Source organism: Echinops telfairi, unplaced genomic scaffold, assembly GCF_000313985.2.
Source record: "Echinops telfairi isolate 266 unplaced genomic scaffold, ASM31398v2 ScPeMD7_8;HRSCAF=38, whole genome shotgun sequence".
Classification (NCBI taxonomy): Eukaryota; Metazoa; Chordata; class Mammalia; order Afrosoricida; family Tenrecidae; genus Echinops; species Echinops telfairi.
In genome coordinates, this window is record NW_022103905.1 from 2,051,991 (window position 1) to 2,064,870 (window position 12,880).

The following is a 12,880-nucleotide window of genomic DNA, read 5'->3' on the forward strand; positions in this document are numbered from 1 at the left end:
CTCCCTACCTACTTGCCTCCTGATCCTAAGCCCAGCTGTAACTGAATACTTCCTTAAGTAAATCCCATAGCAGGTGATTGTGCTCTGGGGGTTCTGTGCGACCATGGCAATGAATGACAGAACCCAGTCGAGAAGTAAAGGGTGCCATGGGAGGGGCGGCTGGTGTCAGAATTGGCAAAAAGCTTGGTGGAAGTATGCCTAACTGCCAGTTCGGGGTGGTGTGGACTCTTCCTCTCATGCAATCAAAAGAGGTCAGCCTGCCCCCACCCCCCACCCCCCCGGCACCCTGTGCCATTTTTACAGGGCTCCCCTGGGAGCTGGGAGCTGAGGGATGAAGCAGAAAGTGCAGACAGTGTGGTGAAAGCTCAGGGGTTAGAAGTGATTGCAAGCCAGCCGGCTAGGGAGCCCTGTCGATAACTGTCCCACCCAGGGTCTGCGGGGTCTGCCAGCCTGGTGCCAGAGCCATGCCCAGTGCAAGAAACCCACAGTGTGCCCAGGAAGAGCAGCAGCTCCTTCATCAGTCCACAAGAACCGAGCCCGGGTGAAGCGTTGTTCTGCTCCCATTTAATTATCAAAATGATTCCTCTTCTTCTGCCCTCCCCAGAGCTGCATGCCCTAGATTCCCTGGGCCCAGTAATTGCCTCTCTGTTAATAGAAATCATCAGTATTTATTACACCGAGTGCTCCGGCTGATTTCAGCTCTCCTTGTAGCAACATTAAGGCGAGTTCTTGGTGACTCTACTTAATGACAAGAGTAAAGGCTCCCTAACTGTTCCCTTTCCTTGGGAGGGCTGAGGAAACTGAGCTGGAGCCCGAGAGGGGAACGATAGGGCCTGGTGTGGGGGCTGCAGGGTGCCTTGCAGGACCATGGGTGAGCAGGAAGCACGGGGCATGGCAGCCCACTGAGGTGACCACCTGTCCTCTCCCTAAAGTAGGTCTCCCACAGGCTTCGGATCCACAATGGGGACAGAGTGGAGACTTGACGTGAGTTCAGATTCTTCCTCTTCCACTTAAGGCCCCGATTCTTCCTCTTCCACTGTGACCTCCTGATACTTCAGACTCCACATGGGTAAAGCAGGGAGACAAACGTCTCCTTCTCAGGGCCGGTGCCACGATTCAATGAGAAACTAATACAAAACCACTCCACTGGCCTCACCGTGGACGGTGTCCCACAAATCTCCCTCCCTCCTTCCTGCTTCCATCTAGAAGCGATCGCTGTGGGGGATGCAATGAAATGACAGATGAGACTGGGCCTCACACGGTGCGTGGTATGAACGCCGGTTCCTTCTGGCAGCTTCCTCACCCTGTGACTGATGATGGGTTTGTTCAAGGTAGTTTGGTGGTGGGGAGCCTGTGGATTTGGGGTGGACCAGACTGGTGGGGTGGGAGGGCTTCAACGACAGCTGTTATGCATGATTTAGAAAGCTTTGCCAGGTCATTTGTGGGTACCCACATGCCAGTTCTCCGGCGCATAGAGGCCCTAAGTGTGTCTTCTGACCTCGTTCCCCAGGAACATGCGGCTTATCTGGCAGGAGGCTGTGCTTGGCAAAGAGGGAGCTGTGGGGTACGGGGAGGGGACCAGGGTTCCTTCCGAGCCTCCGAATGTTCTCAAAGGTCACATGAGAAGTGCCAGCATGAAATTCCAGGCAGGAACAAACCAATACCACCTCACCAGGGGACCAGGGAAACCCTCGCTCTGCATGGGCGACTCCTTGTCCTCCCTTTGGTTCCTTCGAAACTTCTAGTGTCTTCTCACCCAAAGCCAGTTTCCTGATTCCCATCACACACAGCCACCCCCCACACACACACCCCTGCTGTTTGAGAATCTGCTTTCTTGGGGTGGGGGTGCCAGAGCCCCTTTGGTCATGGAGAGAATGAAGGACAAAAAGATGGAGCAATGGAGGCGGAGCTCAGGGATGTGGAGATGAAGCAGAGGGACAGGGGCACGGCCCAGGCAGGACAGAGGGAGGGGTTCCACCCCGCGAGCCCCCACCCCACCTGAGGGTCTCCGCAGTGAGGTAGCTGCCTCGGCTCATGCCCCAAACGCCGCCCACCACCCACCGCACCCGAGTAATTACAGGGGGCTGGCTCCCCGGCTCCTCTCGCCGCCCTCGCAGGCACATAATAGAATTAAATGGGGCTCCGCAGCAGTTCCGTGCAAGTGACTTATGCCACTGCAGTCAATAAAACCCACTCTCGGAAAGGAAGTTTATTACGGGTCAGGGAAGGGTGGGCAGTCTGCCGAGCTGCCTCCAATCAGTCCCTCTTGGGGGTCCTCTATATTCCTCCTCTTCATTTCCACCAAATTACCTGCTGCAGCCGCTTAAGTGCCCCCCCCCCCTTTCGGATTTGTAATTTAGATCAACTGTGCCTTGGGTCCTTCCACTTGGACGTGGAAGGCAGAGACATTCAGGGGAATCACACATCTTCCTTAGCATCTGCCACTGGAAGAGCCAATCAATTCAGACGGTGAAGGGGGCACTGGCCTTTTGGGGCCTCATGGTCAGTGTCTTCGTCAACCACGGCAGCTTACCTTACATGGGTGGGGATCCACCCCGTATGTCTCCAGAGTCTGTGCCTTTCTTAGAAAGTTCAGCTCTGAGCTTGCTGGTGTTTGGCCGCTGGAATAAAGAAAGCGAGATGACTTCAGGACTTCCCACAGGTAGGCTCCACAGGTCCCACTGGGGTAAAGTGCATGTTAAAAGTGCTCAGGTGGCTGCAGGGTGGAGAAAAGTGTGTGTGTGATTGCTTATGGAATAGTAACTTTTGATTTATGGGGATGAAAAAAACACATCGATTAAGTGTAGGTTGTACAGCTGTCAATGTGTTGCACATCTGTGAAAAGCTGAATTGGCAAAGGTGTGATAGATACATTTGCAACAATGACAGAGAGAGAGAGAGAGAGAAGCTAAGGCTGCTTATGTACGACTAAACACCTCCTGGGGCTTGGCTTCTTGGTTTGGGAGTGGAGGGCCTGTGGCAAAAGGTCGAGTCCTTTCTGCATCCAGTGGGCCCTCAGCTCTGAGATGGCCGTCATGTGGGGATGTGGGGCCCAGAATGGCTAGATGGTTCCGTTTTGCTTTGTTTTTTAAGGAGAAGGCAGAGATGTGGATCTTTATGTGGTACTGTATGATTTAAAGAACTCTGGGCGGGCACAGGGGTTAAGCCCTCAGTTGCTAACAGAAAAGTGGCAGCTTGGACTCCAGCAGCGGGAGAAAGATGAGGTAATCTCCTCCCAGGAAGGCCTGGGAACCTTGTGGGAGTTCTTCTCTGGGTCGGAGGACTTATGGGATCCCAGCGAAGCAGAATGGGACGGATGACTTAAAAAAAAAAGGTTTGATTTGTCAAGAGGAGGAGCAAAAGAAACCCAGCGTCAAGCTGCTGGAAGCCCATGGTGTGTCCTGTTATCCAGAGCAAGCTACCAAGAAGGGGCCGTGTCGAAGGTGACATCGGACCCCCTGGGTGGGTCTATGAGATGAGGAGCAGAAGAGAGCGGGTGGTGCCCCTGACCCAGCGCCACTCTGCTCGCCCAGATCCTGCAGACCAGTGAGCCCAGCTCTCGGCCGGCCGGGGAAGCAGGGGCTGTCAGCACCCTTCCCCTCCTGGAGGCCTCTTTAGCAGGTGTGTTAGGAGCTCAAAGCAGAGCCAGTGGGCCTGTCACCATCCGGCTCGCGAGCCCCAGGAAAGCCAGTGCACTACTGTAGATGTGGGACTGGGTCCAATGTGTGGGGGCGGGCGGGCAGTTTGTGAGGTCAACCACAACTTGGATGGCGGCTCATCATTTGCCTCAAGTCAGATGTCAGGGCAGGGAGGTGAGGCTGGATTCCTGGGGAGCCCTTTTGGGAGAGGCTTGACAACCAACACCTCTACGTGCCATTTTCTCTGCTGTTGCCGTTGCTCTCAGGTGCCTTTGAATCGGTTCTAACTCACAGCGACTCTATCTATATACAACCAGACGAAGCACCGCCCGCTCTATCGGACAATGCCGTGCTGCTATTGATGAGGTTTTCAGTGGCAAGTCCCTCTGAAATGGCCCATCTAGCCCTTCCTCTTGGTCTGTTCTCAGTCTGGAAGCGTCACTACCATCTGTCCACCGTGGGCGACGCTGCTGGTCTTTGAAATACCAGTGGCATAGCTTCCAGCATCCCAGCCATCTGCAAGCTACCTCAGTAAGACAAACTGGCAGACCAGCGGGCCGTCTCTTTTGCTACTCGTTATGAAACAGATACTCTACATAAGGAGACCGAGCATAGTCTGGGCCTCAGGTAGCGTGCTGCAGAGTGGGAGGAAGGAGACACAGCCACCTGCTGTGACGATGTGAAGAAGAGGCTGAACCTGGGTAGGTAATACCTGTGTCCACGGCCATCAAGTCGATTCCAACTCACAGAGACCCTATGGGACAGAGCAGAACTGCTCCCTAGGGTTTCCGAGATGGTAAACCTTTTGGGAAGCCAAGACTCTTATCTTTCTCCCACTGAGAAGCGGGGGCATTTAAATCACTGACCTTGTGGGTAGCAGACAACATGTCACCCACCAGCCTTTGCTGAAGGCGCCCAGGTGGGGCAGTGGGTGATGCACTGAGGTGATAACAGCAAGGCCAGTAGTTCAAACCCACCAGCCACTTGGAAGAAAGCTTCCTACTGCCATAAAGATTTACAGCCTCAGAAACCCATAGGGTCCGCTCAACCCTGTCCTATAGGGGTACCAGGAGTCAAAAGGGACTTGATGGCTGTGAACTTCTCTGGAGGCAGGTACTATGGTGGAAATCCAACGTCTGAAAGGCACGAGAGCACCAAGACACAGGGGAGGGGTTTGGAAAACTCCTGTAGCAGAAAGGCTGCCCGTGTCAGTGGGGCCTGGGCTGGGAACAGAAGTGGCTGGGGCACAGGGTCTTTGACAGGAAGCTTCCTCAGTGGTGAGGTGTGCTCTCTGCGGGGTGGGCCCTGTGGGCTCCAGAGGTGACCTTCAGGGCCCTGAAAACAGGCATCACTTCTTTGGGCTGTCCTGCCTTGAATCTGCTGGGCAGAGCCTTCTGATGGGCAAGCCCCAATCTCTCCAGGCTGACCCGTGCATATTCTTTTTAAAAATTTTTTTCAGGGGTCAAGGACATTTATTTCACAGTCACACAGCTGTACACATTCTATAAATAATGTGGAGCAGAAATATTTACAATGAGCTCGTGCCCATCCCCAGGCCGCCTCTCCCTTCGGGCACCTGGTGCCAGGAGGGCCTGGCGACCCGTGCATATTCTGATCATCACCGCAAGGGGGCACTATTCCCTAAGAGTGCTGGAGGAGCCCTGGGTCAGGCACTGGGGATGGTGGTACCTGCAGCGCCAAGAGGGATGGGGTATGCAGGATTCCACTTCCCAGTGCTGTCTACATTCCTCTGGGAAGGTGAAGTAGTTAGTCCTGCAGGGAGACTTTGGGATGTATTCATTGGTAGAATGGGAGCTTACGTGGATTGCTGAAATTCTTTGTGGAACTCGAAAGTTTGTATTTTGCTGTGGGGTGGAGTGGTAGGGTGGGTTGGGTAGAAATTGCTGCGAGCTTACTATTATTGTTAGAAACACACATAAAAACAAACTTACATATATTTATGCCCTAGTCCTTCTCTAGCAAGGTAGTGATGCAAACACTACAAAAAGTGTAATGCATTAAATGGTGACATTATGCTTAACTTGTATGTAACTCTTCATAGTTTGTTTATCATTTTGGGGGAATTTGTACCACAAAAGGAGAGCTCAAACACTGTTTTTGTTTGTTTTTACATTAGTCTTGGTAGAGCATCGCATTTCAGACAGGTGAAAAGATGTGCTAACACTATTTTATGAGATTCCAAATTTTGTGGGTGAGCTCAAAGGAACTGAGGCCAACAGACCTGCATGCTTCTTGCTGCTTCCTTTGCAGTGTGCAGGGCTGTGGGCAGAGTGTGGGGGTGGGGTGGGGCGGGGTGGGGGGCGGTTGAGTTGGACATTGCTGAGGACATAGTCCCCGACCAATGTGTTCTCAGGGCACCCATAACAATCAAGCGCAAAAAGACAAATAATCATAAAATGCACAAAGAGGACTTTCAAAAGGCCGTCAAAACAGGAGAAGCCCCTCAGCAGAAGAAGCCATCAGAGAGCCGCAACCATCTTAGCCACTCCTACTAGGCTGGCTAAGATAAAACGGAAATGACAGACGGTGGCAAAAAACGAAAGCCCAAACTCCCTCCCAGCGAAGGGAGGCCGACTCACAGTGACCGACAGGAAGGGTGGAACTGCCCCCTGTGCGTTGCTGAGACTGTAACTCAACAGGAGGAGAAAGCCTGGCCTTTCCCCCAGTGTTGGCCAGGGTGTGGGAAGCCTGGAAGCCTTACCCATTGCTGGTAGGAATCAAAATGGTACAACCATATGGCTGTTCTTAAAAAAAAAAAAGGAACTATCAAAGGAGCAATTCTACTCCTAGGTACATACCCCTAAAGGCATGCAAAGAGACACTCAAATGGAGACTGTGGCCCAGTGTTCAATGCAACACTAGTTACAATGGTCAGAGGGGAGAGCTAACCTTAATGTCCATCAGCAGGTCAGTGGATAAGCACAGCGTGAAATATATACATATGTATATGAATGTGTGTATATATATATATGTTACTCAGCAGATAGGAGAAATGAAGTCTTGATACACGCACGCTACTACATGGATGGACTGGAAGACACTTAGGCTGAGAGAAATAAGTCAATCACAACATGCTGCATGACCTCATTTACGGTATATAATGAGACAAGGAAAAGCAAATACATACAAAACAAAGTTTATCAGTGATTACCAGGGGTGGGTAGGAAGGGTAAGAGGAGTGCATAACTCTGATAGAAGTATCTCAGGGATTAAGGGCACAGCTAATCATTGTAATTGCTGTCCATAAATTGTATACTTGTAAAAGGTTAAACCGGCAGAAGTTGTGTGATCGATCCATGTACAACAATGACAAAAAGCGAACAGTAGCTGCAAGGGCTGCTTCTGTCCAGGAAACACGCCAAGGGGTGTGAGTCCTTGGTTTGGAGACATAGGGTCATGGTTTAACTAGACAACCCAGTCAATGGACTTACAGGTTAGGTTGTGTAATGCTTATAGTCACTGCATAGTGCCCAGGGTCTTACAAGCTTTCAAGGGGCCATTGAAGGTGCATTGGTTGGTCTCTAATTGCCGGGAGCAATAGTGGAAGCAGGAGAGCGGGGAAAAGGAGGAAGACAGGGAACGTGGCTGATCATCTCCATGAACCACTGCCTCCTTTGCTATAAGACCAGAAAAACTGGATAGTGCCTGGCTACGATTACTGAACATTTAAATAGAAGATAGAAGAATCTTGACCCAAAGGGGGCAAATGCAGAACAGAATTTCAAATTCTCATGGAATCCTTCCTTTCTACAGTTAAGGATGCTGGATAAACCTTCAAAACAGTCCCCTTGAGATTATCTTTAAGTCTTAAAACAAAAATATTCTTTGAAGTATTAGAACCAAATAATAGCTAAGCTTAACTAGTTAAAAAAATTTAAAAAGTATGTATCAAGACGATGCTCTGTCCCCTCCCAGGGGGACGGACAACAGAAAAGTGGGTGAAGGAAGATAGCGGTCAGTGTAAGACATGAAAAAAAAGTATCAATTATCAAGGGTTCATGAGGGAGGGAGGTGGGGGAAGAGGGAAAATGAGGTGATACCAAGGGCTCAAGTAGAAAGCAAATGTTTTGAGAATGATGATGGCAACAAATGGATAGATGTGTGGATTGTGTTACGAGTAAAAAAGAAAAAACGATGATGCTCTTTTAAGAACTGGCTATATAGTATCAAATTGACAACAGCAATTTCAAAGAGTAGAAAGGAAGCCTGTGGGGCGCTGGGTTTATATCAATGGGGGAGGAGTGAGTCAGGAAAAGAGAGTGAATTCCACAACCCAAGGAGTGTCGTCAGTGTCACTGGATGGGACAAGTACGTGCTGTCGAATTGGTCCTAACACTGGTATGTGCTTTTGCTGGGGATATGCTTAGCAATAACAAAATGAGTAAAAGGATATATGTTTATATATAGGAAAAGAGTCCTGGTGGTGTAGTGGTTATGTGTTGGGCTGGGATCTGCAAGGTCAGCAGTTCAAACCCACCAGCTGCTCTGAGGGAGACTGGCGAGGCTTTCGACTTCTGTCACGAGGGACAGGCTTGGGAACCCACAGGGGCAGTTCTGTCCTGTCCTCTGGGGTTGCGGTGAGTCAGAATCAACTTGATGGCAGAAGAGTTGTGTGTGTGTGTTTTATGTAGACTAACGCACACCAACAAGCTGTCGTCAAGTTGATTTGGACTCCTCGTGACCCCCTGGGTGTCAGAACAGAACTAGGCTCCATGGGGTTCCCGACGGCTGGCTTTTCCGAAGCAGACCGCCAGGGCTTTTTGTCTGAGACTCTCAGGCTAGCAGCAGTGTGTGTCTTACCATTTGTACCCCATCGGACTCAGGGCATCGATAGTACTTATGAGTCAGCACCAGCCCTGTGCCCTCCCATTGTGGACCCAGGAACCACTTATCACACTGTCACCGCCTGAGGGCAGGGGCTTGCCCCCTTTTCCCTCCCCATTTAACCCTTCCCTCTTCTTTGATCATTTTTTTCTTCTACTGCTTCTTTTATGTTTTTCTTCTCTCCGTTTTATGCTTTTTCTCCTCTGTCTCTTTATTGGGGAGCCCTGGTGGAAGAGCGGGTTACAAGCTGGGCTGCGAACCACAAGGTCAGCAGTTCAAAATCACCAGTTGCTCTGTGGCGAAAAGATGAGGCTTTCTATTCCCATCAAGAGTTACTGCCATGGAAACTCATCAGGGCAGTTCAACCCGGGGTCACGATGAGTCAGAATCAACTAGATGTAGATGTGAGTTTGTTGTCTGTCTTTCGTCTCTCCGTTGATCTTAGTGGAGTGAATGGCTTTTAAAAGCCAGCCCTTCTCTGTGTCCCCTACGACCTCACCTCAGCTCGTGCTGTCAGTGGGTGACAAGAGGGAGGAAGAGGCTGGGGAATCAGCCTGGGTCACGGAGGGATCTACCGAAGCACAGCGCCTGTGTGCGCACATTGGGGGGCAGTCTGGGGTCCCGGACCGGAATCGAGTGCTCCTACCTGAGTTCTGTCTTGTGAATCTCGGCGATCTTCCGCTCCAGCTTCTCGGAGTGCTTGGGGAAGAACTGGAACTTGGAGCTGTAGCCTTCAGGGTGTTTCCCAGGATCGTAGTCACCAATCTCCGCTTTAACAAGGAAGGAAAGAGGGAAAGAATTGCGGAGTAAGGCTCAGCTTACTGGGAAAGCAGTAACACAGAAAGAGAAAGCCAAAAAGCACAGATGGCATTTACAAAGAACAGGGGTTCCTAAGCCTGGCTCTGCGGGGGGAGAGGCAGACCCGTCGAGAGGATGCCCACCTTCGTCTTCCTCCCCCAAGTGCACTCTGGGCTGACTTTCCAGGGAAAACACAGAGAGCGGTCTTGCCCTGCATCCTGAGATCACACAAATACATGTCCAACCAGAGGGCAAAAGCCTGCGGTCCGTCCTCATCCATCAGTCACGAACAGAGGCCCCGAGTGATTCTCCTTGTTAGCCACACTGGACATGGCACGCTCGACCGGGCAGACAGGACCTCTGGGGTCTGAGTCAGCTCGGAAATCTTACTCTTGTTCTTGAACATTTAGCAGCAACTTGATGACTGAGCCATGATCCACACTCAGAACTCAACTCTCAGTCCAAATCCAATCCAATCAAATCAAATACTTTGAGGGCTGATGAGGTGCCAGGCACCACTGAGAGAACTGCCGAGCTGTAACCAGAGAATGTCAGAGGTCAGGAGCCCCAAGTCCCATAGCTGACTCCCCAGTCCTCTGCCTGGGGTGACTTTCTCCTCTGACCACTCAGAGCGAGTTGAACTCGAATGTCCCACTGCTGTGGAGAAGGCCATGGAGCCAGGGTGCTTCCCACATTGCATTATGGGTCAACCTCCAGCTTTCTCCACATAGAGATGAGGCAGTTGAAAATTCCACCTTTCTTTCTCCCTGGATATGAATTTGCTTATGCCCTCAAATAGAAATGACATGAATGAATTTTTTGGGCTTGTGCTCTTTCACCCCAATTGCTCATCACATGTACCCCTTCCCCCTCCCACCACTCACCACTGTCATCGAGTCCATTATAACTCATAGCAACCCTGTAGGACAGAGTAGAACTGCTCCTTTGGGTTTCTGAGAAGACTGTAACTTTCTATGGGAATAGACAGGCTCATCTTTCCCTCAAAGAGCAGCTGGTGGTTTTGAACTGCCAACCTTGCAATGAGCAGCCAACGCGTCATCTGCTCTCCCACCTGGGCTCCTCAAAATTGCTCAGAGTTTCTTCCAAAATCCTTTGGAACTAAATAATTTAGCAAGTGAATAAAGGCTTCCTTGAGTCTGAAGTTCATAATGACCTTAAGTCACAGAGCCATTGATTACGATTGTCTTGAAGAAAATCTCAATGTTTAACATCAAGTAGAAACAAAACAGCAAAGTCCAATACGGTAGCAAGCTCCTTCTAACACTTCCCACGGAGGGGATTTCAGAGGCAGGGAGGTCTAAGAAGACCAGGCTGCAATGGACTGCCTTCCTTTTCTATCACAGTTGCGATCTTTCTCTTGAAGAGGGACTTCAGTTTCTCATTGGCTAAAAGTTTCTAGTCTCGCGTTCCAAAACAGCTCTTAGGGCGTGTAGACTTCCAACTCAGAGTCGAGTCTTTGATGGAAACGCCGTGATTTTAGTGTCAGGGCCCCAAATGATCCCGTGGTAATGAGAGTTTCAAGTCTCAGGACTGAGAGAGCTGGAGGAGGTGGCATGTCAATGTCTCCTGCACTTCAGGAAAGGCTCACCTGTGAAGAGTTTGCAGATCAGGTTTCTCCAGCAGCTTTGCAAAATGCCAGTCTGGGTACAGGCCCAACTCTTCGTTATTAGGAGGTGAGGAAATGTGCTTGTTCCTTGGGAACAAGTGTAACTTGGTTGGTCTCTGAAATAGAGACCCGATGCTTCACATGTTGGAATGTTGCCTGAGAGGCTAGGGGAAGATCAATTCAGATGAGGTTCTCAGTAACCTTAGCAACTAAGGGTCCAGAGCACATCCTCCAGACAGAGTCAGAGTGACGGACTCTGTAGTAAGACTTTAAGCACAGTTTTGGATGGAGTGTTGAGGGCTTTCAGCTCTGGGGGAGCCCAGGGAAATCCTCTATCTTAGACTCGGCTTGGGTTAGATACTGTCTGTATCTAAGAAGTAGTCATCTGTGGCAACCAAAATAATGGAATCTGTACTTAGCATGAAAAGCAAATTTATCCTGTCAAAAGCCATTACCTTGCAGGATATAGGCTGCTAACAAGGCAGCATCTGATGTTTTACAGAGGAGGCGCCCGTGGTAGAGATCCCTTTTGATCTGTAGAAAGACTAAGTATCTGGAGAGAAAACAGAGAACGAACTTTAGAGGATTTCTTTGATTAATTTAAAGACATGCATAGGTAATATAGGCCGATCAAAATCTTGATCAGGATTCTGATGACTACATTTTTAAGAAAAAAAAAAATCTCATAGAACCATAGAACAACAACAACAAAAAAAGCGTTTTCCAATTCCCCGAGACTCTTTCATGTGATTTACTCTGAGCAGAGTTGAAGTTCAATTCAAAAAAGCTTGTCGGTTTCCTTCTGCGACTCAAACCCGAAGTGGTACTTCCTGGTTAAGGCATTGTCCTTCAGCTGTGGACTCTGGAAGGAGCTAGCCCCCCACCTCCCCCGGTCAATACAGGACCAGAAACTAAAACCGTGCCTTCAGAAAGGGGTAACCTGGGCTTTCTCTCCATCTTGGACTCAGGTTCCTTCTTAAGGAGGGGGACAGGGGCCAAGGGACTGACTCCACCGAGTGTGCCGCCGCCTCGGTGAGCCAGGGGAATCTGTCCACGTGGAGGAGCGGTCAGCCAGGCCTCTCGGACTCTGAGTTCAGTGTCAGAGGAGGCCTTGGTGAAGGGAACCCAAACAGAAACCTGGGACCACCCCATTCAAACACGCAGGTCAGAGCAGGATGTCAAGAGCGAATAGTGGCCAACGTGTCCTGAGCACGTGTTATCTGCCAGCCCAGGTGTCACATACTTCACATGCACTATGGTAAGTCGTTCGCATAGGACGCTCTGGAATTTCCCAAACCCCTTGATGTTGAGTTGATTCTGACTCACAGTGACCTTCTAGGACAGAACTGGCCCAGGCGCTTTCCAAGGTGCTGAAGCAGACTGTCCCCTCTTTCTCCTGCAGTGCTACTGGTGGGGTTGGACCACTGACCCCTTAGTTAGCAGCAGAGGGCATTTTGAGATAAGCACGATTAATACACCCCCCACCCCCATCCAGATAAAGAAACTGAGGTTTAAGTGGTTTTCTCTTGGACACACACCTAAGAGGTGGTAGAGCCAGGACTCAAATTCAGGTTGTCAGGCTCTTGAACTTGGCTCTTAATGATGATACTCTATAATCATTATGTGGTGGAAGCTAAGCTATCAGTATTTTATTTTATTAAAAAAATCATTTTATGGGGGGTTCTTACAGCTCTTATAACATTCCATACATCAATTGCATCAAGCATATTTGTACATAGGTTGCCATCATTTCCCAGACATTTTCTACTTAAGCCCTTGATACAAGCTCCTCTTTTTGTCCCCTCCCTCCTGACCCTCCCACCCTTATGTATCCTTGATCAATTATATGTTGTTATTTTGTATCTTACACTGTCCATTGTCCCCTTCACCCACATTTCTGATTTTCATCCTTTTCGGGGGGGGGGGCTATATATCCAATCTTGTGATTGGTTCCCCCTTTCTTTACCCTTCC

The 12,880-nt window shown here is 49.9% G+C and overlaps 1 protein-coding gene across 1 annotated transcript in view; it reads right to left on the reverse strand.

Moving 5' to 3' along the window:
- FRMD5 (FERM domain containing 5) overlaps positions 1 to 12,880 on the reverse strand; it is a 348,700-nt gene that overhangs the window by 25,289 nt on the left and 310,531 nt on the right. The window contains 3 exon segments of the mRNA XM_030884528.2: positions 2,534 to 2,621; positions 9,130 to 9,253; positions 11,364 to 11,461. Of these exon segments, the coding sequence (XP_030740388.2) occupies positions 2,534 to 2,621; positions 9,130 to 9,253; positions 11,364 to 11,461 (310 nt within the window).